At 45.1% G+C, this 26,574-nt stretch overlaps 1 protein-coding gene across 1 annotated transcript in view; it reads left to right on the forward strand.

The window, feature by feature from the left end:
• The window catches only part of NINL (ninein like), a 189,631-nt gene that overhangs the window by 152,351 nt on the left and 10,706 nt on the right, over positions 1–26,574 (forward strand). The window contains exons 18-22 of the mRNA XM_054509981.2: positions 508–612; positions 1,547–1,616; positions 19,901–20,059; positions 20,746–20,859; positions 24,956–25,165. Of these exons, the coding sequence (XP_054365956.1) occupies positions 508–612; positions 1,547–1,616; positions 19,901–20,059; positions 20,746–20,859; positions 24,956–25,165 (658 nt within the window). The remainder of the gene's footprint in view (positions 1–507; positions 613–1,546; positions 1,617–19,900; positions 20,060–20,745; positions 20,860–24,955; positions 25,166–26,574) is intronic.

The raw sequence follows: 26,574 nt of genomic DNA on the forward strand, positions 1-26,574 counted from the left end.
CTGACCTGAAGAGTGTACAATGCAGGTAGCTCTCACTAAAGAGGAAAATGTGTTTTGGTCTTCTGATTGCTCATGCTCCTTAGCTCCATGCTAGAGTTCCTGGTTACTACCATGCCGTAACCTGAGGACCCACAGCCAGCATTGTGCGTTGATACCAGCCATGAGCACACTCGTTTTAGTTAGTGGTTGTGAGATGTGGTAACAGGTCAGCTGTAAACATGAAGTAAACAGAACCAAGGTGCTGAATACTCTTAATGAGTTGATTGTGTGATTGATTGTTTTAGAAGCTAAGAATGCTTTATTTTCTGTAGCTTGTTGCTTGGGAGATACAAACCATAGGATGTCAGCAGTGCATAAAGGAAAAGGAACCCTGTGCTCTGTGCCATCCAGAGATGATGCAGGATCCACCATGACTTCCACCTGCAAGACCATACTCATGTGAACTACTTATGGTGGCCAGCTCCTGGAGTCCCCACTCTTACCACTTGTTTTCAATTTTTCATGCAGAATCGAGTTGGATAGGCTTTCTGAAGAAAACACATTGTTGAAAAATGAGCTGGGAAGGATTCAGCAAAAGCTTGACGCTGCAGAAAGGACAAGTGATGCCCAGAGGTAAGGGCCCTGGCTCTGTGGTTCTGCCTGGACTCCAGTCTACAGCACGCTTTGCTCTCTGTACAATGAGTTTGAAGGTGTTGCTGTGAAAAGTGGGGAGTGTTCAGGCGCCTAGGTGGCTCAGCCAGTTGAGTGTCTGCCTCGATGTGGAAGGGGAGTGGCTTTCTACTTTCACTTCCATAGTCTTATCCAAGGACGGTTTGACCTTTTTTTTTTTTCAACTATGAAGTTAAAGATTATTAAAATATGGCATCCAGAGCAGGTGGTCAACAAGTGATTACTATTATATTACAGCATTTCTGAAATCTAAAAGTTTTTTCCCTTCTAGAAACCTTTGTTTCCCTGGACGCCTGGGTGGCTCAGTCAGTTAAGCATCTGCCTTCAGCTCAGGTCATGGTCCCGGGATCCCAGGATCGATCCTGCATCAGGCTCCCTGCTCAGCGGGGAGTCTGCTTCTCCCTCTCCATCTGTCCCCCCCGCCCCCACTAGTGCTTGTGCTCTCACTCTATCTCAAATATATAAATAACATCTTAAAAAAAAAGAAACCATTGTTTCCCTCATTCGCTGTCAGGAAATTTTACATTTTACAAGAGACATCAGCAGATACAAGGCTGTTTTCGTTCTATTTATGCCGCTGGGTGTGAACGGCCACATGTTTTGCTAACGAGATGTTACTGTGTGCGACTGAGAAATTCCATGGAGGTTCTTAGAGTACTGGCAGTGTTCCTCTGGTTCCCAGGGTCGGGGTCCCAGCTGGGTGGGCAGCAGCAGTGGTGGAGAACAGTGGCAGAGTGGTGGCTCTGGGGTCCCAGGAGCAGGCGTGAGAGTCTCTTCTGTGGCTGCACACCCTGAGCCACCACTGTTAGAGGGACAGTGACAGGGAAAAAAAGAAACTGGCTGGTCAGTGATACTATACATTTTGCTTTTTCAACAGGAAGGAAATCGAGGATTTAAAGAGAGACAGGGAAAAGGCCTGCTCTGAAGTGGAAGAGCTCAACAAACAGGTCAGGTATTGATACCTGCATGACGCTGACACCACTCTCCTTTTCTCATTATTTTGAAATAATTTCACACTTACAAAAAGGAAAGACAGAACTCTTTTTTTTTTTTAAAGATTTTATTTATTTATTTGAGAGAGAGAGAATTAGAAAGAGAGAACACATGAGAGGGGATAGGGTTAGAGAACAAAGCAGACTCCCTGCCGAGCAGGGAGCCCGATGCGGGACTCGATCCCGGGACTCCAGGATCATGACCTGAGCCGAAGGCAGTCGCTTAACCAACTGAGCCACCCAGGCGCCCCAAGACAGAACTCTTTTATGAAAGATCTGAGAGTGAGTTGCCAACCCATCCGCCCCTTCCCCGGCTCAAAGTTGGGATGTTAACATGGGTGCAAAAGTGCCGTCTGAGCCCCCACCCCACTGAGCTTTGCCAGCTGTCCCCTCCCTGGCAGAAGCACATGGCTCTCTCGGTCACGCCTTGGTTTTTAGGACCGGGGCACTTTTGAAGATTACAAGCAGTTCTTTTGTAGGAAGGCCCTCCGTTTGGTTTCTTTGATGTTCCCTTTAGATTATGCCTCTTTAGTGTGATTTGTCCCATTCCTTGTGATGTCATCTTTGATTCCTGGTTAGGTGGTGTTGGCTGGGCTTCTCCACAAGTGAGGTTACTTTTCCCTTTGTAATTGGTGAGTACTGTATGGGTAGATACTTTGACATTATGTAAATACCCTGTTCCTCATCAAACTCTCATTACCTTATTTTAGCATCCTTTGTTTTTTGCTGTGATGGTGGCCAGTTGGTAACTAATCTTATTGGTATTCTAGTATAAGGAAGAGCTTTCTTTTCTGTTCACTTATTTATTCATTCCATCATCATATTATTATCCTAGGATCCTGTTTAATTCAGTGGGTTATAATACATTACCATCAGTATTTATTTTCGTGTTCAAATTGTCCCAGAGTTGGCCAGTGAAAGTCCCTTCACAGTGGTTTCTGGGTCCTCCAGACAGATCCTGATCATTTTTTGAGCAGTTCCTTACTTTCTGGTACCCTCAGATATTCCATGTTCATCTAATACTTCCCCTGCCTTAGCCTGTAATCAGCTACCTCCCACAAGAAGCCCCCAGTCACCTTTACTGTAGAATGGTGTTTGGGACCAAGACCTGGGCACCAGGAGTGCCCACGGCTCCTGGGATGTCACTACTTCCAGGCACACTTAATGGATAGAGCTAAGGAGTGTGTATGTTCTTATATACATATGCATATGGTTGCATGAGTATTTATATATATATATATAATCTCTACTGAAAATCGTGAATTCAAACCCCATATATGCAATTCCCACCTAACATCATGGGGATGATCCTAGTTTCTCCCTTTCCATATTTGTAACTCCTATCTCCAGCAGTGAGAAGCCTGCTTTCTATCTTCAGAAGATCTACTTACTGTTGATTAATCTCCCCTTACCCCACACGTAAACGCCCTTCCCACTCTGTTTAAGCACTAACCCCCACTGGTCCTCTTTTTGCCCCCATACATAGATGCCTTTCATACTTGGTCTCATTTACTGGCTTTTGGATGAATTATTTATTTATTTATTTATTTATTATTTATTTATTTATTTATTTAATGTGTGAGAGAGTGGTTGAGAGAGAGACAGAGAGCACACGAGCTGGGGGAGAGGCAGAGGGAGAAGCAGACTCCCCGCAAGCAGGGAGCCTGATGTGGGACTCAATCCCAGGACCCTGGGATCATGACCTGAGCCGAAGGTGGAGCTTAACTGACTGAGCCACCCAGATGCCCTTTTGGATGCATTATTAAGGAGGAAGCACACAAGCTGGGATGTATCATTCTTGGTTTTTTTAATTCTTTTTTAATTGATATTGTTAGTGATAATTGCCAACTCATGTAGTTGTAAGAAATATAGAGAAATCCTTAAAACACTTTGACCAGTTTCCCCCAATGGTAACATTTTTTTTTTAAGTTTTTATTTAAATTTCACTTAACATCCAATGTAACATTAGTTTCAGGTGCACATATAGTAATTCAACACTTCCATGACAAGTGCGCTCCTTAATTCCCATCACCTATTTTATCCATTCTCCCACCCACCTCCCCTCTGGTAGCCATCAATTTGTTCTCTAGTTGAGAGCTTCTAGGTTTGCCTCTACCTTTTTTTCCCCTATGCTCTTTGTTTTGTTTCTGAAATTCCACATATGAGTGAAATCATATGGTGTGGTCTTTCTCTATTTCGCTTAGCATTATGCACTGTAGCTCCATCCATGTCATTGCAAATGGCAAGGTTTCATTCTTTTTTATGACCAAGTAATATTCCATTGTGTGTATGTGTATCTCATATCTTCTTTATCCATTAATGAGGGGATGTACGCTTGAGCTATTTCCATAATGTAGCTATTGTAGATAATGCTGCCATAAACATCAGGGTATATATATGCCTTTGAATTAGTATTTTTGTATTCTCTGGGTAAATACCTAGTAGTCTGACTGCTGGATTGTAGGGTAGTTCTGTTTTTAACTTTTTGAGAAACTGCCATACTGTTTTCTACAGTGGCCCCGCAGTTTGCATTCCCACCAACAGTGATGAGGGTTTCTCTTTCTCCACATCCTCGCCAACACCTATTGTTTCTTGTGTTGTTGATTTTAGCCATTCTGACAGGCATGAGGTGATATCTCGTAGTTTTGATTTGTATTTCCCTGATGATGAGTGAACTTTCCATGTGTCTGTTGGCCCCATCTGGATGTCTTTTTTAGAAAAATGTCTATTCATGTGGTCTGCCCATTTTTAAAAAATTGGATTAGTTGGTTTTTTGGGTATTGAGTTTTATAAGTTCTTTATATATTTTGGATACTAACCTTTTATCAGATATGTGATTTGCAAATATCTTTTCCCATTCTGTAGGCTGCCTTTTAGTTTTGTTGATTGTTTCCTTTGCTGTGCAGAAGCTTTTTATTTTGATGCAGTCCCAGTAGTTTATTTTTGCTTTTGTTTCCCTTGCCTCAGGAGACATATCTAGAAAGAAGTTGCTGTGGCCAGTGTCAGAGACATTACTGCCTATGCTGTCTTCTAGGATTTTTATGGTTTTCAGGTCTCACATTTAGGTCTTTCATCCATTTTGAGTATAATTTTGTGTGTGGTGGAAGAAAGTGGAAGAAAATTCATTCTTTTGCATGTTGCTGTCCAGTTTTCCCAAAACCATTTCTTGAAGAGACTTTTTCTCATTGGATATTCTTTCTTGCTTTGTTGAAGATTAATTGACCATACAGTGTAGGTTTATTTCTGGGTTTTCTCTTCTGTTCCATTGATCTATGTGTCTGTTTTTGTGCCAGTACCATACTTTTTTGATTACTAAAGCCTTGTAATATAACTTGTAGTCTTGAATTGTGATGTCTCCACCTTTTCTTTTTTAAGGTTGCTTTGGCTAGTCAAGGTCTTTTGTGGTTCCATACAAATTTCAGGATTGCTTATTCTAGTTCTGTGAAAAATGCTGTTGGTATTTTGATAGAGATGGCGTTAAATGTGTAGACTGCTTTGGGTAGTATGGACATTTTAACAATATTTGTTCTGATCCATGAACATGGAATGTCTTTCCATTTCTTTCTGTCATCAATTTTTTTCATCAGTATTTTATAGCTTTCAGAGGACAGGTCTTTCACTATGTTGGTTAGGTTTATTCCTAGGTATCTTATTGTTTTTGGTATAATTATAAATGGGATTGATCCCTGAAGGTCTCTTTCTCCTCCTTCATAATTAATGTAATGAAATGCAACAGATTTCTGTATGTTGATTTTGTATCCTGCAACTTTCCTGAATTCATTTATCAGTTCAAGCAGTTTTTCGGTGGAGTCTTTCAGGTTTTCTATATACAATGTCATGTCATCTGCAAATAGGGAAAGTTTTACCTCTTCCTTGCCAATTTAGATGCTTTTTATTTCTTTTTCTTGTCTGATTGCTATGGCCAGGACTGCCAGTACTGTGTTGAATAAAAGTGGTGAGAGTGGATATCCCTGTCTTATTCCTGACCTGAGAAAAACAGCTTTTCCCTCATTGAGGATGATGCTAACTGTGGCTTTTTCACCTATGGCCTTTATTATGTTTCCTCTAAACCTACTTTGTTGAGGGTTTTTAATCATGAATGGATGTTGTACTTTGTCAAATGCTTTTTCTGCATCTATTGAAAATGATCATATGGTTCCTGTCCTTTCTTTTATTAATGTGATGTGTTACACTGATTGATTTGCAAATTTTGAACAACGCTTGCAACCCAGGAATAAATCCCATTTGATTGTGATGAATTATTTTTGCTATTGTTGGATTCAGTTTGCTAGTATTTTGTTGAGGATTTTTGCATCTGTGTTCATCAGAGAAACAGCCCTGTAGTTCTCTTTTTTGGTGGTGTCTTTATCTGGTTTTGCTATCAGGGTAATATGGGCCTCATAGAATGAGTTTGGAAGTTTTCTTTCCTTTTTTACTTTTTGGAATAGTTTGAGAAGAATGGGTATTAACTCTAATTTATATGTTTGGTGGAATTTTCCTATGAAGCCATCTGGTCCTAGACTTTTGTTTTGTTGGGAGATTTTTGATTACTAATTTCACTTATTTGCTGGTTATCACTCTGTTCAAATTTTCTGTTTCTTCCTGTTTCAGTTTTGGTAATTTATATGTTTCTAAGAATTTATCCATTTTTTCTGAGCAGTCCAATTTGTTGGCATAGAGTTTTTCATAGTATTCTCTCATTGTTTGTATTTCTATGGTGTTGATTGTTATTTCTCCTCTCTCATTTGTGATTTTATTTATTTGGGTCCTTTTTCTTTTCTTTTGATAAGGCTACCAGGAGTTTATGAATTTTATTAATTTTTCAAAGAACCAGCTCCTGGTTTCATTGGTCTGTTCTACTGGTTTTTTTGCTTGTTTGCTTAGTTTCCATATCATTTATTTTTGCTCTAATCTTTATTATTTCCTTCCATCTGCTGGTTTTGGATCTTGTTTGTCCTTTTTCTAGCTCCTTTAGGTATGAGGTTAGGTTCCGTATTTGAGATTTGTCTTGCTTCCTGAGGTAAGCCTGTATTGCTATAAACTTCCCTCTTAGGACTGCTTTTGCAGTATCCCAAAGGTTTTGGATCCCCCAGTGGTAACACTTCATGAAACTATACTATAATATCTGTATTAGCTCTCTAGGGCTGCAATAACAAAATGCCACAGATTGAGTGGCTTACACAACAGAAATTTATTTCCTTGTAATTCTTGAGGTTAGAGGTCCAAGGTCAAGGGTCAGCAAGTTAATTTCATGAAGCCTGTCTGGCAGATAGCCATCTTCTTCCTGTGTCCTCACATGGCCTTCCCTCTTACATGTCTGTGTTCTAATCTCTCTTTTTTTTTTAAATTTAACATCAGGAAATTTTATTTCATACTTCTCCTTTTTTTTCTTTTTTTAAATTTTTTTGAATTTTTTATTGTTATGTTAATCACCATACATTACATCATTAGTTTTTGATGTAGTGTTCCATGATTCATTGTTTGTGCATAACACCCAGTGCTCCATGCAGAATGTGCCCTCTTTAATACCCGTCACCAGGCTAACCCATCCTCCTACCCCTCTCCCCTCTAGAAACCTCAGTTTGTTTTTCAGAGTCCATCGTCTCTCATGGTTTGTCTCCCCCTCCGATTTCCCCCCCTTCATTCTTCCCCTCCTGCTATTTTCTTCTTTTTTTTTTTTTCAACATATATTGCATTATTTGTTTCAGAGGTACAGATCTGTGATTCAAGAGTCTTGCACAATTCACAGCACTCACCATAGCACATACCCTCCCCAGTGTCTATCACCCAGCCACCCCATCCTTCCCACCACGCCCCCCACTCCAGCAACCCTCAATTTGTTTCCTGAGATTAAGAATTCCTCATATCAGTGAGGTCATATATACATGTCTTTCTCTGATTGACTTATTTCGCTCAGCATAACACCCTCCAGTTCCATCCACGTCGTTGCAAATGGCAAGATCTCATTCCTTTTGATGGCTGCGTAATATTCCATTATATATATATACCACCTCTTCTTTATCCATTCATCTGTCGATGGACATCTTGGCTCTTTCCACAGTTTGGCTATTGTGGACACTGCTGCTATAAACTTCGGAGTGCACATACCCCTTCGGATCCCTATGTTTGTATCTTTGGGGTAAATACCCAGTAGTGCAATTGCTGGATCATATGGTAGCTCTATTTTCAACTTTTTGAGGAACCTCCATACAGTTTTCCAGAGTGGCTGCACCAGCTTGCATTCCCACCAACAGTGTAGGAGGGTTCCCCTTTCTCCGCATCCTCGCCAACATCTGTTGTTTCTTCACTTGTTAAGGTGTAAGGTGGTATCTCATTGAGGTTTTGATTTGGATTTCCCTGATGCCGAGTGATGTTGAGCACTTTTTCATGTGTCTGTTGGCCATTTGGATGTGTTCTTTGGAAAAATGTCTGTTCATGTCTTCTGCCCATTTCTTGATTGAATTCTTTGTTCTTTGGATGTTGAGTTTGATAAGTTCTTTATAGATTTTGGATACTAGCCCTTTATCTGATATGTCATTTGCAAATATCTTCTCCCATTCTGTCGGTTGTCTTTTGGTTTTGTTGACTGTTTCTTTTGCTGTACAAAAGCTTTTTATTTGGATGAAGTCCCAATAGTTCATTTTTGCCGTTGCTTCCCTTGCCATTGGCGATGTGTCTGGGAAGAAGTTGCTGTGGGTGAGGTCGAAGAGGTTGCTGTCTGTGTTCTCCTTTAGGATTTTGATGGACTCCTGTCTCACATTGAGGTCTTTCAACCATTTGGAGTCTGTTTTTGTGTGTGGTGTAAGGAAATGGTCCAGTTTCATTCTTCGGCCTGTGGCTGTCCAGTTTTCCCAACACCATTTGTTGAAGAGACTGTCTTTTTTCCATTGGACATTCTTTCCTGCTTTGTCAAAGATGAGTTGACCATAGAGTTGAGGGTCCATTTCTGGGCTCTCTGTTCTGTTCCATTGATCTATGTGTCTGTTTTTGTGCCAGTACCATACTGTCTTGATGATGACAGCTTTGTAATAGAGCTGGAAGTCCGGAATTATGATGCCATCAGCTTTGCTTTTCTTTTTCAACATTCCTGTGGCTATTCGGGGTCTTTTCTGGTTCCATACAAATATTAGGATTATTTGTTCTATTTCTTTGAAAAAAGTGGATGGTATTTTGATGGGGATTGCATTGAATGTGTAGATTGCTCTAGGTAGCATTGACATCTTCACAATATTTGTTCTTCCAATCTATGAGCATGGAATGTTTTTCCACTTCTTTGTGTCTTCCTCAATTTCTTTCATGAGTATTTTATAGTTTTCTGAGTACAGATCCTTTGCCTCTTTGGTTAGATTTATTCCTAGGTACCTTATGGTTTTGGGTGCAATTGTAAATGGGATTGACTCCTTAATTTCTCTTTCTTCTGTCTTGTTGTTGGTGTATAGGAATGCCACTGATTTCTGTGAGTTGATTTTATATCCTGCCACTTTACTGAATTCCTGTATGAGTTCTAGCAGTTTTGGGGTGGAGTCTTTTGGGTTTTCCACATAGAGTATCATATCATCTGCAAAGAGTGAGAGTTTGACTTCTTCTTTGCTGATTTGGATGCCTTTGATTTCTTTTTGTTGTCTGATTGCTGTGGCTAGGACTTCTAATACTATGTTGAATAGCAGTGGTGATAGTGGACATCCCTGCCATGTTCCTGACCTTAGAGGGAAAGCTCTCAGTTTTTCCCCATTGAGAATGATATTTGCTGTAGATTTTTCATAGATGGCTTTTATCATATTGAGGTATGTACCCTCTATCCCTATACGCTGAAGAGTTTTGATCAAGAAAGAATGCTGTACTTTGTCAAATGCTTTTTTTGCATCTATTGAGAGGATCATATGATTCTTGGTCTTTCTTTTGTTAATTTATTGTATCACGTTGATTGATTTGCGGATGTTGAACCAACCTTGCAGCCCAGGAATAAAGCCCACTTGGTCGTGGTGCATAATCTTTTTAACGTACTGTTGGATCCTATTGGCTCGTATTTTGGTGAGAATTTTTGCATCCATGTTCATCAAGGGTATTGGTCTGTAATTCTTTTTGATGGGGTCTTTGTCTGGTTTGGGGATCAAGGTAATGGTGGCCTCATAAAACGAGTTTGGAAGTTTTCCTTCCATTTCTATTTTTTGGAACAGTTTCAGAAGAATAGGTATTAATTCTTCTTGAAATGTTTGGTAGAATTCCCCTGGGAAGCCATCTGGCCCTGGGCTTTTGTTTGTTGGGAGATTTTTGATGACTGCTTCAATTTCCTTGGTGGTTATAGGTCTGTTCAGGTTTTCTATTGCTTCCTGGTTCAGATTTGGTAGTTGATACATCTCTAGGAATGCATCCATTTCTTCCAGGTTATCTAATTTGCTGGCATAGAGTTGCGCATAATATGTTCTTATAATTGTTTGTATTTCTTTGGTGTTGGTTGTGATCTCTCCTCTTTCATTCATGATTTTGTTGATTTGGGTCATTTCTCTTTTCTTTTTGATAATCTGGCCAGGGGTTTATCAATCTTATTAATTCTTTCACAGAACAAGCTCCTAGTTTTGTTGATCTGTTCTACTGTTCTTTTGGTTTCTGTTTCATTGATTTCTGCTCTGATCTTTATTATTTCTCTTCTCCTGCTGGGTCTAGGCTTTATTTGCTGTTCTTTCTCCAGCTCCTTAGGTGAAGGATTAGGTTGTGTACTTGAGACCTTTCTTGTTTCTTGAGAAAGGCTTGTATTGCTATATACTTTCCTCTTAGGACTGCCTTTGCTGCATCCCAAAGATTTTGAACAGTTGTGTTTTCATTTTCATTGGTTTCCATGAATTTTTTAAATTCTTCTTTAATTTCCTGGTTGACCCATTCATTCTTTAGTAGGATGCTCTTTAGCAACTCCATGTATTTGAGTTCTTTCCGACTTTCCTCTTGTGATTGAGTTCTGGTTTCAAAGCATTGTGGTCTGAAAATAGGCAGGGAATGATCCCAAACTTTTGGTACCAGTTGAGACCTGATTTATGACCTAGGATGTGATTGATTCTGGAGAATGTTTCATAGGCGCTAGAGAAGAGTGTGAATTCCGTTGCTTTGGGATGGAATGTTCTGAATATGTCTGTGAAGTCCATTTGGTCCAGTGTGTCATTTAAAGTCTCTATTTCCTTGTTGATCTTTTGCTTAGATGATCTGTCCATTTCAGTGAGGGGGATGTTAAAGTCCCCCACTATTATTGTATTGTTGTCAATGTGTTTCTTTGCTTTTGTTATTAATTGCCTTACATAATTGGCTGCTCCCATGTTAGGGGCATAGATATTTACAATTGTTAGATCTTCTTGTTGGTTAGACCCTTTAAGTAGGATATAGTGTCCTTCTTCATCTCTTATTACAGTCTCTGGTTTAAAATCTAATTTGTCTTATATAAGGATTGCCACCCCAGCTTTCTTTTGGTGTCCATTAGCATGGTAAATGGTTTTCCACCCCCTCACTTTCAATCTGGGGGTGTCTTTGGGTCTAAAATGAGTCTCTTGCAGACTGCATATCGATGGGTCTTGCTTTTTAATCCAATCTGATAGCCTGTGTCTTTTGATTGGGGCATTTAGCCCATTTACATTCAGGGTAACTATTGAAAGATAGGAATTTAGTGCCATTGTACTGCCTGTAAGGTGACTGTTACTGTATATTGTCTGTGTTCCTTTCTGGTCTATGTTGCTTTTAGGCTCTCTCTTTGCTTAGAGGACCCCTTTCAAGATTTCCTGTAGGGCTGGTTTTGTGTTTGCAAATTCCTTTAGTTTTTGTTTGTCCTGGAAGCTTTTTATGTCTCCTTCAATTTTCAATGACAGCCTAGCTGGATAGAGTATTCTTGGCTGCATATTTCTCTCATTTAGTGCTCTGAATATATCCTGCCAGTCCTTTCTGGCCTGCCAGGTCTCTGTGGATCGGTCTGTTGCCAATGTTTCTACCATTGTAGGTTACATATCTCTTCTCCCGAGCTGCTTTCAGGATTTTCTCTTTATCTCTGAGACTCGTCAGTTTTACTATTAGATGTTGGGGTGTTGACCTATTATTGATTTTGAGAGGGGTTCTCTGTGCTTCCTGGATTTTGATGCCTTTTTCTTTCCCCAAATTAGGGAAGTTCTCTGCTATAATTTGTTCCATTATACCTTCTGGCCCTCTCTCTCTTTCTTCTTCTTCTGGGATCCCAATTATTCTAGTGTTGTTTCGTCTTACGGTATCGCTTATCTCTTGAATTCTGCTCTCGTGATCCAGTAGTTGTTTATCTCTCATTTTTTCAGTTTCTTTGTTTTCCATCATTTGGTCTTCTGTATCACTGATTCACTCTTCTGCCTCATTTATCCTAGCAGTTAGCACCCCCATTTTTGATTGCACCTCCTTAATAGCCTTTTTGATTTCGACTTGGTTAGATTTTAGTTCTTTTATTTCTCCAGAAAGGGTTTCTCTGATAACTTCCATGCTTTTTTCAAGCCCAGCTAGTATCTTTAAAGTGATGATTCTGAACTCTAGATCCAACATCGTACTGATGTCCGTATTGAGTAGGTCCCTGGCAGTCGGTACTGCCTCTTGTTCTTTTTGTTGAGGTGATTTTTTCCATCTTGTCATTTTGTCCAGAGGAGAATAGATGAATAAGAGAACAAAATGCTAACAGGGTAACAACGTCCCCAGAAAATATACTCTAAACAAATCAGAAAAGACCTGAAGCTGGGGGAAAAGAAAAAGAAAAAAAAAAGAAAAAAAGATAAAAACAAACAAAAACAGAACAAAACAAAAAAAACAGAATATGATCAAATATGATCAGGCTGGTACATAGATCAGTGCCACACACTGGATTTTGGGTGCATTTTGGTCTGTTAGAAGAAAGTGCCTCCCAAATTTTTAAAGAAAGAAAAACTTATATATGTACAAAATAAGGGTTGATATGATGAAGGGATGGAATATGACTGTAGAGATGAAAATTATAAAAAATTTTATAAAAGGAATTGATAAGAAGTTGTTTGAAAAAAGAAAGAAGAGGATTTAAAGAAGAAAAAAAGAAAAAAAAGGGAGACAATGTGATCACGCAGGAGACTAGAGCAAAGCCATACACTAGAGATTTAGGGTATATTTTGATCTGTTAAAAGAAACTATCTCAAAATTTTAAAGAGAGAACAACTTATATATATATGCGAAAAATAAAGGTAACTACTATGAAGGGATAGAATATGACTCTAAAAGAAAAATAAAAGTGTTTTTTAAAAAAGGAATTGATAAGATGTTGGTTGAAAAAGGGAAAAAGAAAAATTAAAAAAAAAAAAAAGACAGTTAAAAAAAATTAACTTTGGAAGAGTAAAGAATCATGGTAAAAAAGCCATGGATTCTATGTGCAGTATTCCCCTAGCACTGGAGTTCTGCCGTTCTCATTGATCGGTAAACTTGGTCTTGGCTCCCTGTTCTTGCTGATCTTCTGGGGGAGGGGCCTGTTGCCGTGGTTCCCAAATGTCTTTGCTGGAGTTGGAATTGCTCCGCCGTTGCCCAGTCCGGGCTAAGTAATCTGCTCAGGTTTGCTCTTGGGAGCTTTTTTTCCCTGCAAGCTTTCCGTACAGCTTTGGAGGAGGGGAGTGAAAATGACGGCCTCCCAATCTCCGCCCCAGAGGAGCCGAGAATTCGGGGCTCCGCTCCTCAGTGAGCCCCCAGAGAAAAGCAGTAAGTCACTCCCGGCTCCCCGGTCTCTGCCCACACTCCATGCTCACCCGGCCTGTGACCGAGCGTTTCTATCTCTGGCACCCAACTTGGTGATCCCTGTGGTGCGCTCCCGCGCTACTCCTCCCAGGGGAGGATGGGGAGTCTCACCGGATCTGCCGCTTGTTGGGTCCCTGCTGGAGGAGCAGTGGCCCGACTGTGCCGCAGATCTCGGTTTATGGCAACCCTGAGCTGAGAGTCCGCTCCTCGGCTCCATCTCTGCAGCCGGCTTCCCCGCTTCGATACCTGGGAGCTCTGCCGCACTCAGGCACCCCCGGTCTTCCTTTGACCCCGAGGGTCCTGAGACCACACTGTCCCGTGAGGGTTTCACCCTCTGCTTAGCCACTGGAGCGACGTCCCTCAGCGGAGCAGACTTCTAAAAGTTCCGATTTTGTGCTCAGCTGCCCTATCACTTGCCAGAAGTGGCCGACGGAGGCCCCCCTCCCCCGCCATCTATCCTCCTGAATATCGCCTCGGATGCACTTCTCCGCACGTCCTACCTTCCAGAAAGTTGTCGCTTTTCTGTTCAGAGATTTGTTGCTATTCTTTTCTTCGATCTCCTGTTGAGTTTGTAGGTGTTCAGGATGGTTTGATCCCTATGCAGCTGAATTCCTGAGACCAGAGGAAATCCAGGTCTCCTACTCCTCTGCCATCTTGCTCCGCCCTCTCTAATCTCTTCTTAATAGGACACTATCATATTAGGTTAGGGCCCACTTGTAGGACCTCATTTTATGTTAATCACCTATTTAAAGACTATGTCTAAATACAGTCACATTCTGAGGTATTGGGAGTTTTAACTTCAACATACGACTTTTGGGTGAATAGAAATCAGCCTATAACAAATATAACCAAGCTATTAATGTTGATATAATCCATGGGTCTTACTTAGATTTCCCCAGTTTTACTTATGCATTCATTTGTGTGTATATGTGTGTGTATGTGCATGTGTGTATGGGTTCGTGTGTGTGTGTGTGTCTACATGTAGGTCTGTGTGTATATGTGTATATGTGTTCGTGTGTGTGCATGTATGTACGTGTGTGTATAGGTCTGTGTGTGTGATATATGTGTATTGAGTTCTATACAATTTCATAGCTGTGTGGATACATGCATCCACTATCACAGTCAAGATACTGAAGAGTTCTGGGGCGCCTGAGTGGCTCAGTCAGGTAAGCATCTGCCTTCGGCTCAGGTCATGATCCTGGGGTCCTGGGATTGAGATCCACGTCAGGCTCCCTGTTCAGTGGGGAGTCTGCTTTTCATTCTCCCTCTGCCCCTGCTTGTGCTTTCTCTCTCTCTCTCTCTCAAATAAATAAATAAATAAATAAATAAATAAATAAATAAATAAATAAATAAAATCTTAAAAAAAAAAAGAGGAAGATACTAAACAGTTCCAACTCCTTAAGGATCCTTCATGCTGTTCTTTCACAACCACACTTACACCCTTCCTGCCTACCCACCCCAGCCCCTGACCCCTGACATCCACTCATCTGTCCTTAATTTCTAAAACTGTCATTTCAAATGTTATATTAAAGAATTCATAGGGAGTGTACCCTTTGGGACTGACTTTTCTCACATATCATACTTCCTGGAGATTCATCTAAGCATTGCCTGAACAGTAGTTAGCTTCTTTTTATTACTGAATGTTGTTCTGTGTGATGACGTCCCACAGTTTGTTTTAACACTCACCTTTTAAGGGACGACTGGGCTGATTCCAGTTTTGGCCTGTCACAAATAAAGCTGCTCTGAACATTCCTATGCAGGTTTTTGTTTTGTTTTGTTTTTTTAATGAACATAAGTTTTCATTTCACTAGGATAAATGCCCAAGGGTGCAAATACTGAGTTGTATGGTAGTTACATGTTTAGTTTTGTAAGAAACTGCCTGACTGGTATCCAGAGTGGCTGTAATAGTTTACATTCCCACCAGTGATCTATGCTTGATCCAGTTTCCTCACATCCTTGCCAGCATTTGGTGTTGTCACTCTTACTTTAGCCACTCTGACCCATGGTATGTGCTAAGACAGAAAGGCTGGAGGGGTTGGGGTTGGTTAAGCTCCAGTATAGTAATTTCTCTTAAGGGCAGGAGGGGAACAGAATGCTCTGAGTGTCCTTCAGAGCGGCTTCAGCTGCTGTAACAAAGTGCAGTAAGCTGAGAGACTTCACAGAAATTCATTGTCTTGTAGTTCTGGAGGCCAGAGTCCAGGATGAGGGATTGGCTGCCTTGGTTCCTAGTGAGAGCCCTCTTCCTGACTTGCAGACAACTGCCTTCTAACTGGGTCCTCACACGGCCCTTCTTCCACAGGGCCACACAGAGGGAGAGATGGTGCTCTACTTCTTAAAAGATCATAGTCCTTTCAGATTAGCACCCTACCCATATAAGCTCATTTTACCTTAATTACCTCCTAAAAGCCTTATCTCCAAATACAGTCACATTGCAGGTTGAGGGCTTCAGCACAGGAATCTGGAGGGGACACAGTTCAGTTCATAGCAATTACTTTACCCCCACTTGCTAGAAGCCTGAGGGGATTTTCTCTGATGTTAAGGGCAAGAACCTGGTATGTCTCAGGAAAGTTGGGGGCTCCTCTGAGACCATGTTAACTCTCAAGCCAGCCAGACGCAGCCTCCAGTGTTCGTTCTTATGGTGCCCATTTCCCTTCCAGTTTCAGGCTCCAACCTCTGCTCCTGGTAAGCTCTGAATCCTTTGCCTGTCTCTCCAGTTTTCAGGGTGTTGGCTTGCCCTTTGACCACAATTCTCTAAAGTTTCGAAGAGGAGTTGTTGATTTCAGTTTATCCAGCCTTTTTCTTATTGGGGGGATGGAACTTTTTACATGTCAGACCAGAGACCAGAACTAGTATTACGTTTTTAATTTGGGTTTCTGTATGTTCACTATTAGGACACAGAAATAAAATGGGTTTTCATCTGTCAGTCCCCCCACCTTGCTGAACTCACTCATTAGTTCTTGGGGCAGGGGAGGGGAGGAGTTGCCACGCCTGGCTTCTCAAACCTGTGCTGTCCCTGAGGTCAGTCCCACAGCTCTTCTCTCCCAGTGCTGCCTCTGCCCACACGGGGCCACTGAGTGGCTCCGCCGTGGGAACTGCCTCAGACCACTGGTGAGCGGGTGGCTTGTCTGGGCTCCCAGCTCTGAGTGTTTGTGTCCATGGTGAGTGTGTGGTGGCCTTGCTTAGGCCTTCTCCATCAGGAGGGCAGTTGCTGGGCACCTGGGTGGCTCAGTCGTTGGGCGTCTGCCTTCGGCTCAGGTCATGATCCCAGGGTCCCAGGATCGAGCCCCGCATTGGGCTCCCTGCTCGACGAGAAGCCTGTTTCTCCCTCTCCCACTCCCCTTGCTGTGTTCCCTCTCTCTCTGTGTCTCCGTCAAATAAATAAATAAATCCTTAAAAAAGAGGGCAATTGCTGGGTTGATTTAGGATGAAAAGTTCAGACTGCATTTGCCTGCAGACCAACTTCCTGTGAAATGACCCATCTAGGGCTTTCCTGGGCCTCCCGTCCCCTTTCAGGCTTATTTCTAGGACACACTTGTAAATGGATTCTAGGTATCCATTTATTTTCTTTCCCTCCGCTTTTTAGTATAAAAAGCTTTAAACACACAGAAAAATTGACATAATATGCACTGATCAGCCCCATATTACAGTCTTAATTTGACAGTATTGTTAACAATACCATAAAGTACCATACGTACTTTAGTTTTTGTTTGTACGGGTCTTTGTATCTTTCTGTACTGTGTGTATGTGTGTATGTTTTTTCAAGCCATCTGAAAGTAAGTGTCAGATACCGTGAGACTCTGCTTCTAAATAGTTCACAGGCAACTTCTGCCTAACCACAGTCCTACTGTAACACCTGAGAAACCTAGTCGTAATCATCTAACACTATCCAATATTCCGACCATATTTACATTTCTCTAATTATTCAAAAATGTCTTCTATGGTAAATTTTTTGGAACTAGGATACAGTTGAGGGTGATGCATTGACCTGTCAATGCTGTTCTCGTGGCAGAGAAAAGCCCCTTGATTGCACTCGCAGAACCTGTGGGTCAGGGCTTCAGATGGGGCACGGGACAGATGGCCCCCCCCACCTCTGCTCCCATCATGGGGGCTGGGAAGACCGGACAGCTGGGGTGACCCAGAGGCCAGGGCTGGAATCACATGCGGCTCCTCTCTGTGGGGCTCGGCTCCTTTAGGGAGTGTCACAAGGGGGCACCAGGAGGACCACATGGCAGGCACAAGGCTTCTGACCTCAGAAATACTCCACATCATCCTCACCCAGACCCCCGCAAAGCACAGGGAGGGACACAGGCTCCTCTGGGTGGGGAGTGTCCACTGCAGAAGGGGATGTGGGGCGGGAGAGGCCATTGAGGCCATGTATGGAAAATATGGTCAGCCTGCCTCTATGTGTTTAGCCTTTTTAACCTGGAACACCTGATTCACCCCCACAAGGCTGTTTCTTTGAAGAGACCTTTGGCCATCCCACATTCTGAATCTGATAGTGTCGTTCAGTCTGCTCCTCTGTTCCTTATACTTCCTATAAATTAGAAACTAGGCCTAAAGGCCTAATCAGATTCACAGTAAGCCTGTGTAGCACAGACATCCATTCGTTTTAAAATGTGACCAGGAGATGACTGCTAGCATCTTGTTTTGTCTTCTGCAATAAAACCCAGATGAGTGTAAGTTAGAATTAAGGAGGTGATGGACACAGACATGGAGAGACAGAGGGTGCCCATGCTCCCAGTAGGGTGCCCTGCGGGGCACACACCTGAGCCTCATCACAGGGAGCATCCAGCAGGCCCCAAGTGAGGAAGTGTTAAAGGGGAGAGGCAGGGAGGGACTGTATCTGTCAAAATTTTCGGTGTCACACAAGACAAAGGCCACAGAAATATCCCAAATTCAAGGAAGCTAAAACGGCCTGCCTGGTAAAGGCACTGCCTGAGGGGAGGAAGGGGCATAATGGGCCAGTTGACAAAACTGAGATGTAGGTGGTGTGATTCATGTCCTGAAGCCAGACCTGCATGACAGTATATGAGAACACATGCACCTCCTTAGGAAACACACAGTGCAGGGCCTCGTGTGTGTGTGTGTGTGTGTGTGTTGTGTGTACACGCGTGCATGCATGTACCTGCAGAAAGCATCTGCCACGAAGCACACGGGGATGCTGCCAGCCAATGAGCCTGGGTGAAGGGTGCATAGGTGTTCTTTGTAGTAGCCTTGCCCGTGTTGTAAAGGTTTGAAATTATTTCCAAACAAAGACTAAATATTAAAGGTAAACAGAAGAAAATTAACTGAATGAAGATTCCATTTCTGGCTGTTCATAAAATCAAGGCTGTTCTCAGAGAACAAGATGAGTGTGTATCGATACTGAAAAACAATTTTAATTTTCACAATGAAACGTAATAAACACGAGAGTTCCATACCAGACATAATGGCCATGAGTTTCTGTTGTTTGGAAAACACCTCTACCCTCAGTTCTGAGATTTTAAGGACAGGACGAGGGGGCAGTCTCTTTACAGAGAAGAGAAGGAGCAGTGATCACGAGAAAAACATGTAGACTCTCTAAGCATGAATAATCCAAGTTGAAACAACTTCAGGGTTCCATCATCTGCTTCTCAAGTCCTCAGAAACGTAATAACACAGTGGTTGTTAGCGCAGCCCCGGGGGAGTGGTGGGCGTGCATCGAGAGTGGCGCTGGGAAGCCATTCGGAGGATGCCACTCTGCAGACACCTGGGGCTGCTGGTGCTTGGCCTTGAGAATGGATGGGCGGCTGTGGGGAAAAGCAAACAAGCAACAGTGTGGTGTCTATGAAGATGTGCATGACAGTTGAACGTATCTGGCATTTGCACGGTGAGAGACGGTAGGGGCAGCGTTCTCGTTGCTGTTTCAGCTCATGGCGCCTTCGCTTGCCCCCCCCTCCCCCACCGCGGGCATCTGTTGAGCATGCACCGCCTGCTGGCCAGTGGGTACTGAGAAAAAGCAGAACACACAGTTTAATCACCGCCTCGTCCTGCTGAAAGCTATGTCTGTATGTTTAATTACAAAGACCAGAGGAGACTTCAAGGAGCTTCATATACTTCAAGTTTAATTGGGTGTTTTCCTTCAAATTGCTTAAAGTAATAATTGGAAATAACCATGAAAGAAATGAAAACAACACGGAAGGTTTTCAGAGCAGTGGTTTGTATGTTCCTGATGTGACCGCCTCTGATGGTCCAGATGTGTCTCCTCCTCCAGGGAGTGGAGCAGGCTTTCTCCTCTGTGGCACTGTGGCCGTCGGGGCCGTATCAGTCCTGCCCTGGAGGACGCTGAGCACCTCCCCCATGAGATGCCAGTAGCCATCCCCTCCCCGCTGTGATAACGAGCCTTGTCTCCAAACATTGCCCCATGTTCCTCAAGGAACAAAATCGTCCCTGGCCAAAGCCACTAGAATGATCTGAATTGAGCTGCTGGTTTAAAAAAAATAACTTTGTCATCTGTATTTTAATCCATTTTGCTCCAGAGTCAGAAATGCAAGGATGAAGTGTCCCAGCTCAATCACAAGGTCCTTCAGCTTGGAGAAGAGGCCTCTATCCACCAGGCCCAGAATGAGAAGAACTGCATCACCATTCAGCTGTTAACACGGAGACTGGAGGAGGTGGGGCAGCGGGAGGGGTTGCAGGTGAGTAATCTAGACTGTCAGGAACAGCCTTAAAATGCCTGGAGGCAGACTCATCCCTCAGGTAAAGAGAGAGACTTAGTAAGTATGTGCCTTGGAAAATTTGACTTCAGCAGCTTTTGCAAATCCTCAATATCTAGAAAAAGTAGCAGAAAGGAATTAAATCCTGATGCCAGGAGAGTAAATTGGTAGACCTCTCAGGAGGACATTTGGGCAAAATATACATCAAGTACCTCAAGAATGTCAGTGTGCTCTGATTTTATAATTTTGCTTATGGGAATTTTATCTGATCATTGTGGAAAGACTTAGCTGAAGTATTTTCATTGCTGTGGTATTTATGATAGCAAAACAATTCAAATCAGCTTAAATCATCAATAATATCGAATGAATCAGTAAATTATGGTATAGCCATTAAAAATCATGTTTCAAATAATAATTAATGTCATGGGGAAATGCTCAAGGTAGAATGAGGAAAGCATAGGATACAATGCTGTACTAATAGCTAGAAATGTACGTTTGGAGGAAGGGCTGAGATCACACAGTGTCAGGTGTGGTCCTCAGCTGCTAGGATGATGGGTGATTTAAATTTCATAATCTTTGCTTTTCTGTACATTTCTGAAGTTTCTACATTAAACATATCAATGCTGAGATATTTCTTATACTTGTGAAATTGATTTTTTTAAAAACAGGGTGAGCACATCCAAAAACTTGAAATTGAACTCGAACACAAGAATCAGGAATGTCAGAGCCTAAGACTGTCACAGTCACAGCTGAGAGAGACCCTTGAAGAAAGTCAAGACCAGGTGGGTGTGCATAATGGTCAGTGGCTGGGTCTCAGCCAGGAAGAAAGTCAACATGGTTTGGCACTGACAGAGCCTGGCCAGGACTGAAGTAGAGCCTTGTCCAGGGTTGGCTGAGCCATCTGTGGGCCGAGCTGTGTTTCGGTTTATGCACAAGGGAAGGAGGCTGGTAAGCAGTGCTTTTCGGTGTGGCATCTGCAAAACAGAAGAGCAAAGGAGAGGGACAGGTGGCTTCTGAGGTAGGGGGTGGCGTCAGATCCAAGGACACAGGGCGGAGTAGTCCCAGTGGTTGGCAAGCTTGGTGCACAGAAGCCCTGAAGTTGCGCACACGTGTCGAGCTCCTGCCTTCTGCCTTCTCTCCTGCTCCAGCATTTATCCAGTGCACCAGGTTCTCAAGGTGCAGAGATAGGAAGGTGGAGAGCTAGTAGTCTCGGACAAGTAAGTGTGAGCAGGATGGGCCAACAAGGACCTTGGGGTACCCGGACAGCATGAGGTGCAGGGACACAAGAGAGGAAGAGCTGGTGCTTAGATGCGGGGTGCACTTAGAAGGCTGGGGGCTGCAGGAAGGAAAGAGGGGCTGTGGGAGAAGCCTCCCAAGCACGGTGTGGGAAGGGCCCTACAGCTGGACTTGCTATGCCCCCCAACATACTCAGGGCCTTAAGACATGCTTTTGGGGGCTCTATGGGCTCTCACCTTCCCACTGCAAATAAGCACTGTCCCAGAGGTCCTTCTGAGCATTTGGGGGATCCCTTCTCTGTCTTTAAGTCTGTAAGGAACCTTGAGAAGTTGCTTTGCCCAGTTTTGAGCCCTTGGAGGCTAGGAGGCAGCCACTGCCACGGGCAGAAGATCCCTTACTTAGGCAGTCCCTCTGTGATATGAGCTGGTTTCCCCTTCTTTGTGGTTCAGAAGAGGACCCCAAAACCACAGTGAAAGTTCTCATGAGGGAAGTAAGGGGAGGCCATGGTAAGGGTGGCGTGGAGCCCTGAGGGAGGGGCCAGGGTTGTCACTGGCACACTTGGGGGTAGTTCTGAGGAGGAGGGCCTGGAGGTAGAGCAGCTTGGGGGGAAGCATCTAGAGCGCCTGGCAGAGGACTTTGTGCAGCTCAGAGTGGGGTGTGGGGGAGCAGAATGCTGCACGCATAACACGCCCCTGGGAATCTTGGCTTGGTGCCACCCCCAAACTTGGCAGCTTGTAGCACTGTTTACCATTCTCCTTCACGGTCTGTGGGCTCTCTTCACTTGATGTCTCGGGGGGGCTGTTGCAGTGCGGTGGGGTTGGGGCAGGCATCATCGGAAGGCACAGCTGATCGCTGTGTGAGAGCTCTTGGCTCGCAGGGCTGGGACGTGGGGCTGGCGGGTGCCTGGGGGCCCAGGGTGCTGTCAGCTGGAGCCCCCACACGTGGCCTCTCGGTGGCATGGGGTTCTCTGAGTGCAGCAGAAGCAGGGAAGCTCTGATAGGAGAGGCGACCAGGCGCCCTCAGAGGAGCACATACAGCTCCCAGGCCCCTCAGGACTGCGCCATGGCGTTCCAGAACATTATTCCCCACATTCTATTGGTCCAGCCTGGGTTCAGGGGAAGAGCACAGAGCCCACCTCTCCATGGGGGAGGACACAGTCCTCACCTCTCAACACAAAGAGGGCAGAGCCCCCATTCCTCAAGGGGCAGGAAGAGAGCCTGCGAGCACAGGTGGGCAGAGCTGATGGCCAAGGCAGCTCACTGCCATGCCCTAGCTCCCAGAACACAGCCACCCTCATTTCCTGGCTGTTGGCGGCCCCAGTGCTCTCTGGAGACATCTTTCTCCTTGTTATGTGATAGTGGAGGTGGGGTCTCCAGAGCTGGTCCGGGCTCCACCTGGAGTCTCACTTCCACGAGGAGGGAGATGAGGGGGCTCAGGAGACAGCAGGGGGAGGGGCGGGGGGTGTTACGGGCTGCTTGCCCTGCACAGAGAGCTGCAGGGTAGGGCCACAGACACAGAGACCTCACGCTGGGCCAGACAGTGGCCTTCGCACAGGAGCTTGTACCCGGCCCCAGGGTTCAGAGCAGAGGGGTGGCTATAGTGGGTGTCCGCGAGGGGCATGGGAACAGAGTATTTTAAGAAAGAGCGGCATCAGGGCGTTGGGGAGTGCTGTTAGAGAGCAGGAGCACCTTTAGGATGGGTGGGCACTCTGACATGGTGTCACTAGGGCCTGGGCTGGGGCTCAGCTTCCGGCTTGGGTGTTTGCAGGATCACTGAAGCATGAAAGTCAGGAGGAGGCTACATTTGTAGGGTTGTGTTTTCGAACTGGTTCTCCCCTCTCTGTTCCTCTCTCTCAGGGTTTCCAGACCTGATTCCAACATTGTGTAGGGGGCTCCCCAGACACAGCACACAATTATCAGACACCAGCAGGGTGTCTGAGAATTCAGTTCTGTTATGACACTATGCCTGGAGACAGCATCAGACCCCACAGGTGAAGGGTTTAGTCCTACAAGACTGCCCACCCCCAGCCCCACCTCAGAGGCCAGCCCCAGGCCCAGGCTGTTACCTGTTACCTTCTGACCAGCCAGCTACAGATTGGAGGTTTCAACCACCTCCTCCTGAGGTTTGACTAATTTGCTAGCGTGGTCACAGAAATCAGGGAGACACCTAACACTTACCAGTTCATTAAAGGATATGATAAAGGAAACAAATCAATAGCCGGAGGAAGAGGATACATAGGGTAAGGTCCCAAACATCTGTCCTTATGGAGCCTGAGCCCTGCCTGGTGGCACATGGAAGTGTTCTGATTCCCCAAGCATGGAAGATCTCCAGAAAAGGGACCAGATGCCTGCCCTCTTGGGTTTTTCTGGAGGCTTCATTACGCAATTGTGATTGACCAAGTCATTGGCCATTGGCTGTTTCAACCTCCAGCCCCTCTTCCCTCTAGGGAGGTGGGGGTGGGACTAAAAATTCCAACCCTTAACGCCTGTGGTTGGCCCTCCTGGCAGCCAGCTCCCCCGCCCCCCTCGGGTGCTATCCAAAAATCACCTTCATTAATAACAAGACACCTATTTCAACTCTCTGCCTCTGAAGCATTTTCAGGATCAGGTATCTCTGAGAAATGTATTTTGGTCATCTGATCTTATAAATCATTATATTGCACTCTCCCGAAAGAGCATGGTAGCTATTCTGGAAACTGGGGGTGTGTTTCTCTGGGATGACCCCTGTCCTAAGAATAGCCACACGTTACAGTGATGACGTGGCCCCCCGAGACGGCCCCTCAGAGACACAAGGGGACACAGTGACCTGAGGCCTGCAACCTTGCTCTTGCCCTTGAGTTGCCATAGCTGCCACCCTCCCCATCTCTCTGACCCCACCTCAGTCTTGCCCTAAGTGTGACCTTTGACGGAGCCACTTCCCTCTCCCATCTGTGGGGCCTCAGAGGTGTGTGAGGGCTGACATGGCTAGTTAGGGTGCCAAGGAAATTCTGGGTATTCTAGGTGAAGCCTCCAGAATCAAAGTGATTTAAATGGTGTTTAATAAAAGGATTGGCCACATTACGCACAGTTCAGTACTAATGGTCCCACACAACTCCAGTGAAATCTTGCCATCCTCTGTGGTTGGGGAGCAGGTTGCTGGGGTGTTTCTGCACTCGCTGGCAGGGTCCCTTTCGCCTTCATCGTGTGCTCCTTTGCCTTCTGTGGCCCTGGCCTCGGCTGTCTCAGGAGTGTGAGCTCTCCGCTTTGAGGAAAATCACCACGCATGGTCTGCGTGGGTTGCAGTAGTTACTTGGACTCTCTGAAGTCTGCTGAAGGGTAAACCCGACAGAATATAGCACGATTCTCCCTTGGGTGCAATGGGAAGCTCATCATCACCACTTTGAGGATACAGACCCGAGTCTTCCTGACTGTCTCTGTGCAGAAGCTCTGGCCACACAGGAATTTGGCTGTCAGAATTCAAACGAATGCATTCTTCATGAGCCCTGCATTTAGCTGCAGATGGAGGGACCAGAGGAGGGTGGGTGCCTTGTGTGTGCTTCCAGTTGTAGGCTCTCTGTAGGCATGGAGTCTTGTGTGTCTGGTAATGACCCTGTAGCGCTCAGCAGTCACACCAGCCCTGGCATGGCCTTCTCTCCCGGGGCAGCTGCACAGAGCCAGCCTGGGGCTGAGGCTGACACAGTCCCAGCACTCCGAGGAGGTTCATCGGCTGCAGGAGCGGATGCAGTGGCTGGTGCCTCGGGACCTTGTGGACGAGCTGCAGCAGCTGCTGGAAGAGGAACGGCAGGCAGCTCGGCGGCTCCACAAGGAGTGCCTTCTCCAGGAGGAGAAGGGGAGGCAGCTGGAAACACAGTGGGTGAGTGGGGGCAAGGGCCCCGAGGCCCTGCTGATGGTGATGGCGGTGGTGAGGTTGCATCACTGGTCACGTGGCTGAAAACTGCCCTCCCAGCTCCTAGCGGTCTGGTCGTACAGCAGCCCCAGGATCCCGATTTTCACTCTGAACAGTGCGGGACTCTATCGTCGCCAAAGATGGATCGGGGAGGGGCGGCACCCACCCACTCAGGGAATGATGAGCCAGCTGACCTGAAAGGTCTCTCCAGCAGGGGGGCTGAGGGCGTCTGTGGTAGGCCACATGACCACACGCTCGAGCTGTGCCCGGGGCCAGAAGTGCGGTGATGCTGAGGCCATGAGTGAAGCTGGGGGCGACGGTCCCACCCGTGGAGCCCTGTGGGAGTTCTCCTGATTTCAAAGGAAAGCCGGAAACTGGATTTTTACATGAACACGGCCAGTTTCCAAATGATGCATCTGATGTAAAAAGAATCTTAAACCGTTTTGCAGAATGAAAAAAACCTACCCACAGGCACACAAGGACTGCAGAAGTCATTTATTGGGTGCACACCGATCTAGGTGTCGGAGATACAGAAATGAACACACACGGCAAAAGCCCGTGCCCTCCTGGAGCCTACGTTCTGGTGGTGGGATGGGGGGAGAGAAATGAAAACCTGAGTCATGAGGATAGCATGTCAGATGGTGGTGAGTTGATGAGTGCTATGGAGTGGGATGCTTTGTAGTTAAAATAGGGGGCCAGAGAAGTTCTCCCCAATGTGTTACTTGAGCCAAGACCTGAAGGAGTTGAGGAAGCAAGGCTTCTACTTACCTGGGGAGGGTGCTTGAGAGGTAGCAGGAGCAACATATGCCGAGGCCCTGAGGTGGGTATGTACTGGCATATTTTTTTTTTTTTTAAGATTTTATTTATTTATTTGACAGAGAGAGAGAGATAGCGAGAGCAGGAACACAAGCAGGGGGAGTGGGAGAGGGAGAAGCAGGCTTCCCGCGGAGCAGGGAACCTGATGCGGGACTCCATCCCAGGACACTGCGATCATGACCTGAGCTGAAGGCAGACGCTTAACGACTGAGCCACCCAGGCGCCCCTGTACTTGGCATGTTTAAGGAGGGTGAGAGGGAGGCAGGAGGAGGGTGGTGGGACAAGAGGCCAGGGTGGAATGGCACACACATGGGGACGCTGGCTGTGCGCCAGGCACTGCACTAAGCATCTAGAGACCTAGAAACGGAGCTGCTGCCTTAAAAGGGAGCAGGACACTGTGGCTGCAGAGGTCGGGATTCAGGCTCCACCATCTCCCAGCTGAGTGAGCTTGGCCAGCTACTTAACCTCTCTTCACTTCATTTTTCTCATCTGTAAATGTCGGAGGCCAGTGGTCCCCACCTCAGAGCATTAGTGTAGGGCATCTGCCAGTTAGCACTTCT

The sequence above is a fragment of the Mirounga angustirostris genome, unplaced genomic scaffold, assembly GCF_029215605.1.
Source record: "Mirounga angustirostris isolate CCGP_5_RB_7025 unplaced genomic scaffold, mMirAng1.0.hap1 SCAF_10, whole genome shotgun sequence".
NCBI lineage: Eukaryota > Metazoa > Chordata > Mammalia > Carnivora > Phocidae > Mirounga > Mirounga angustirostris.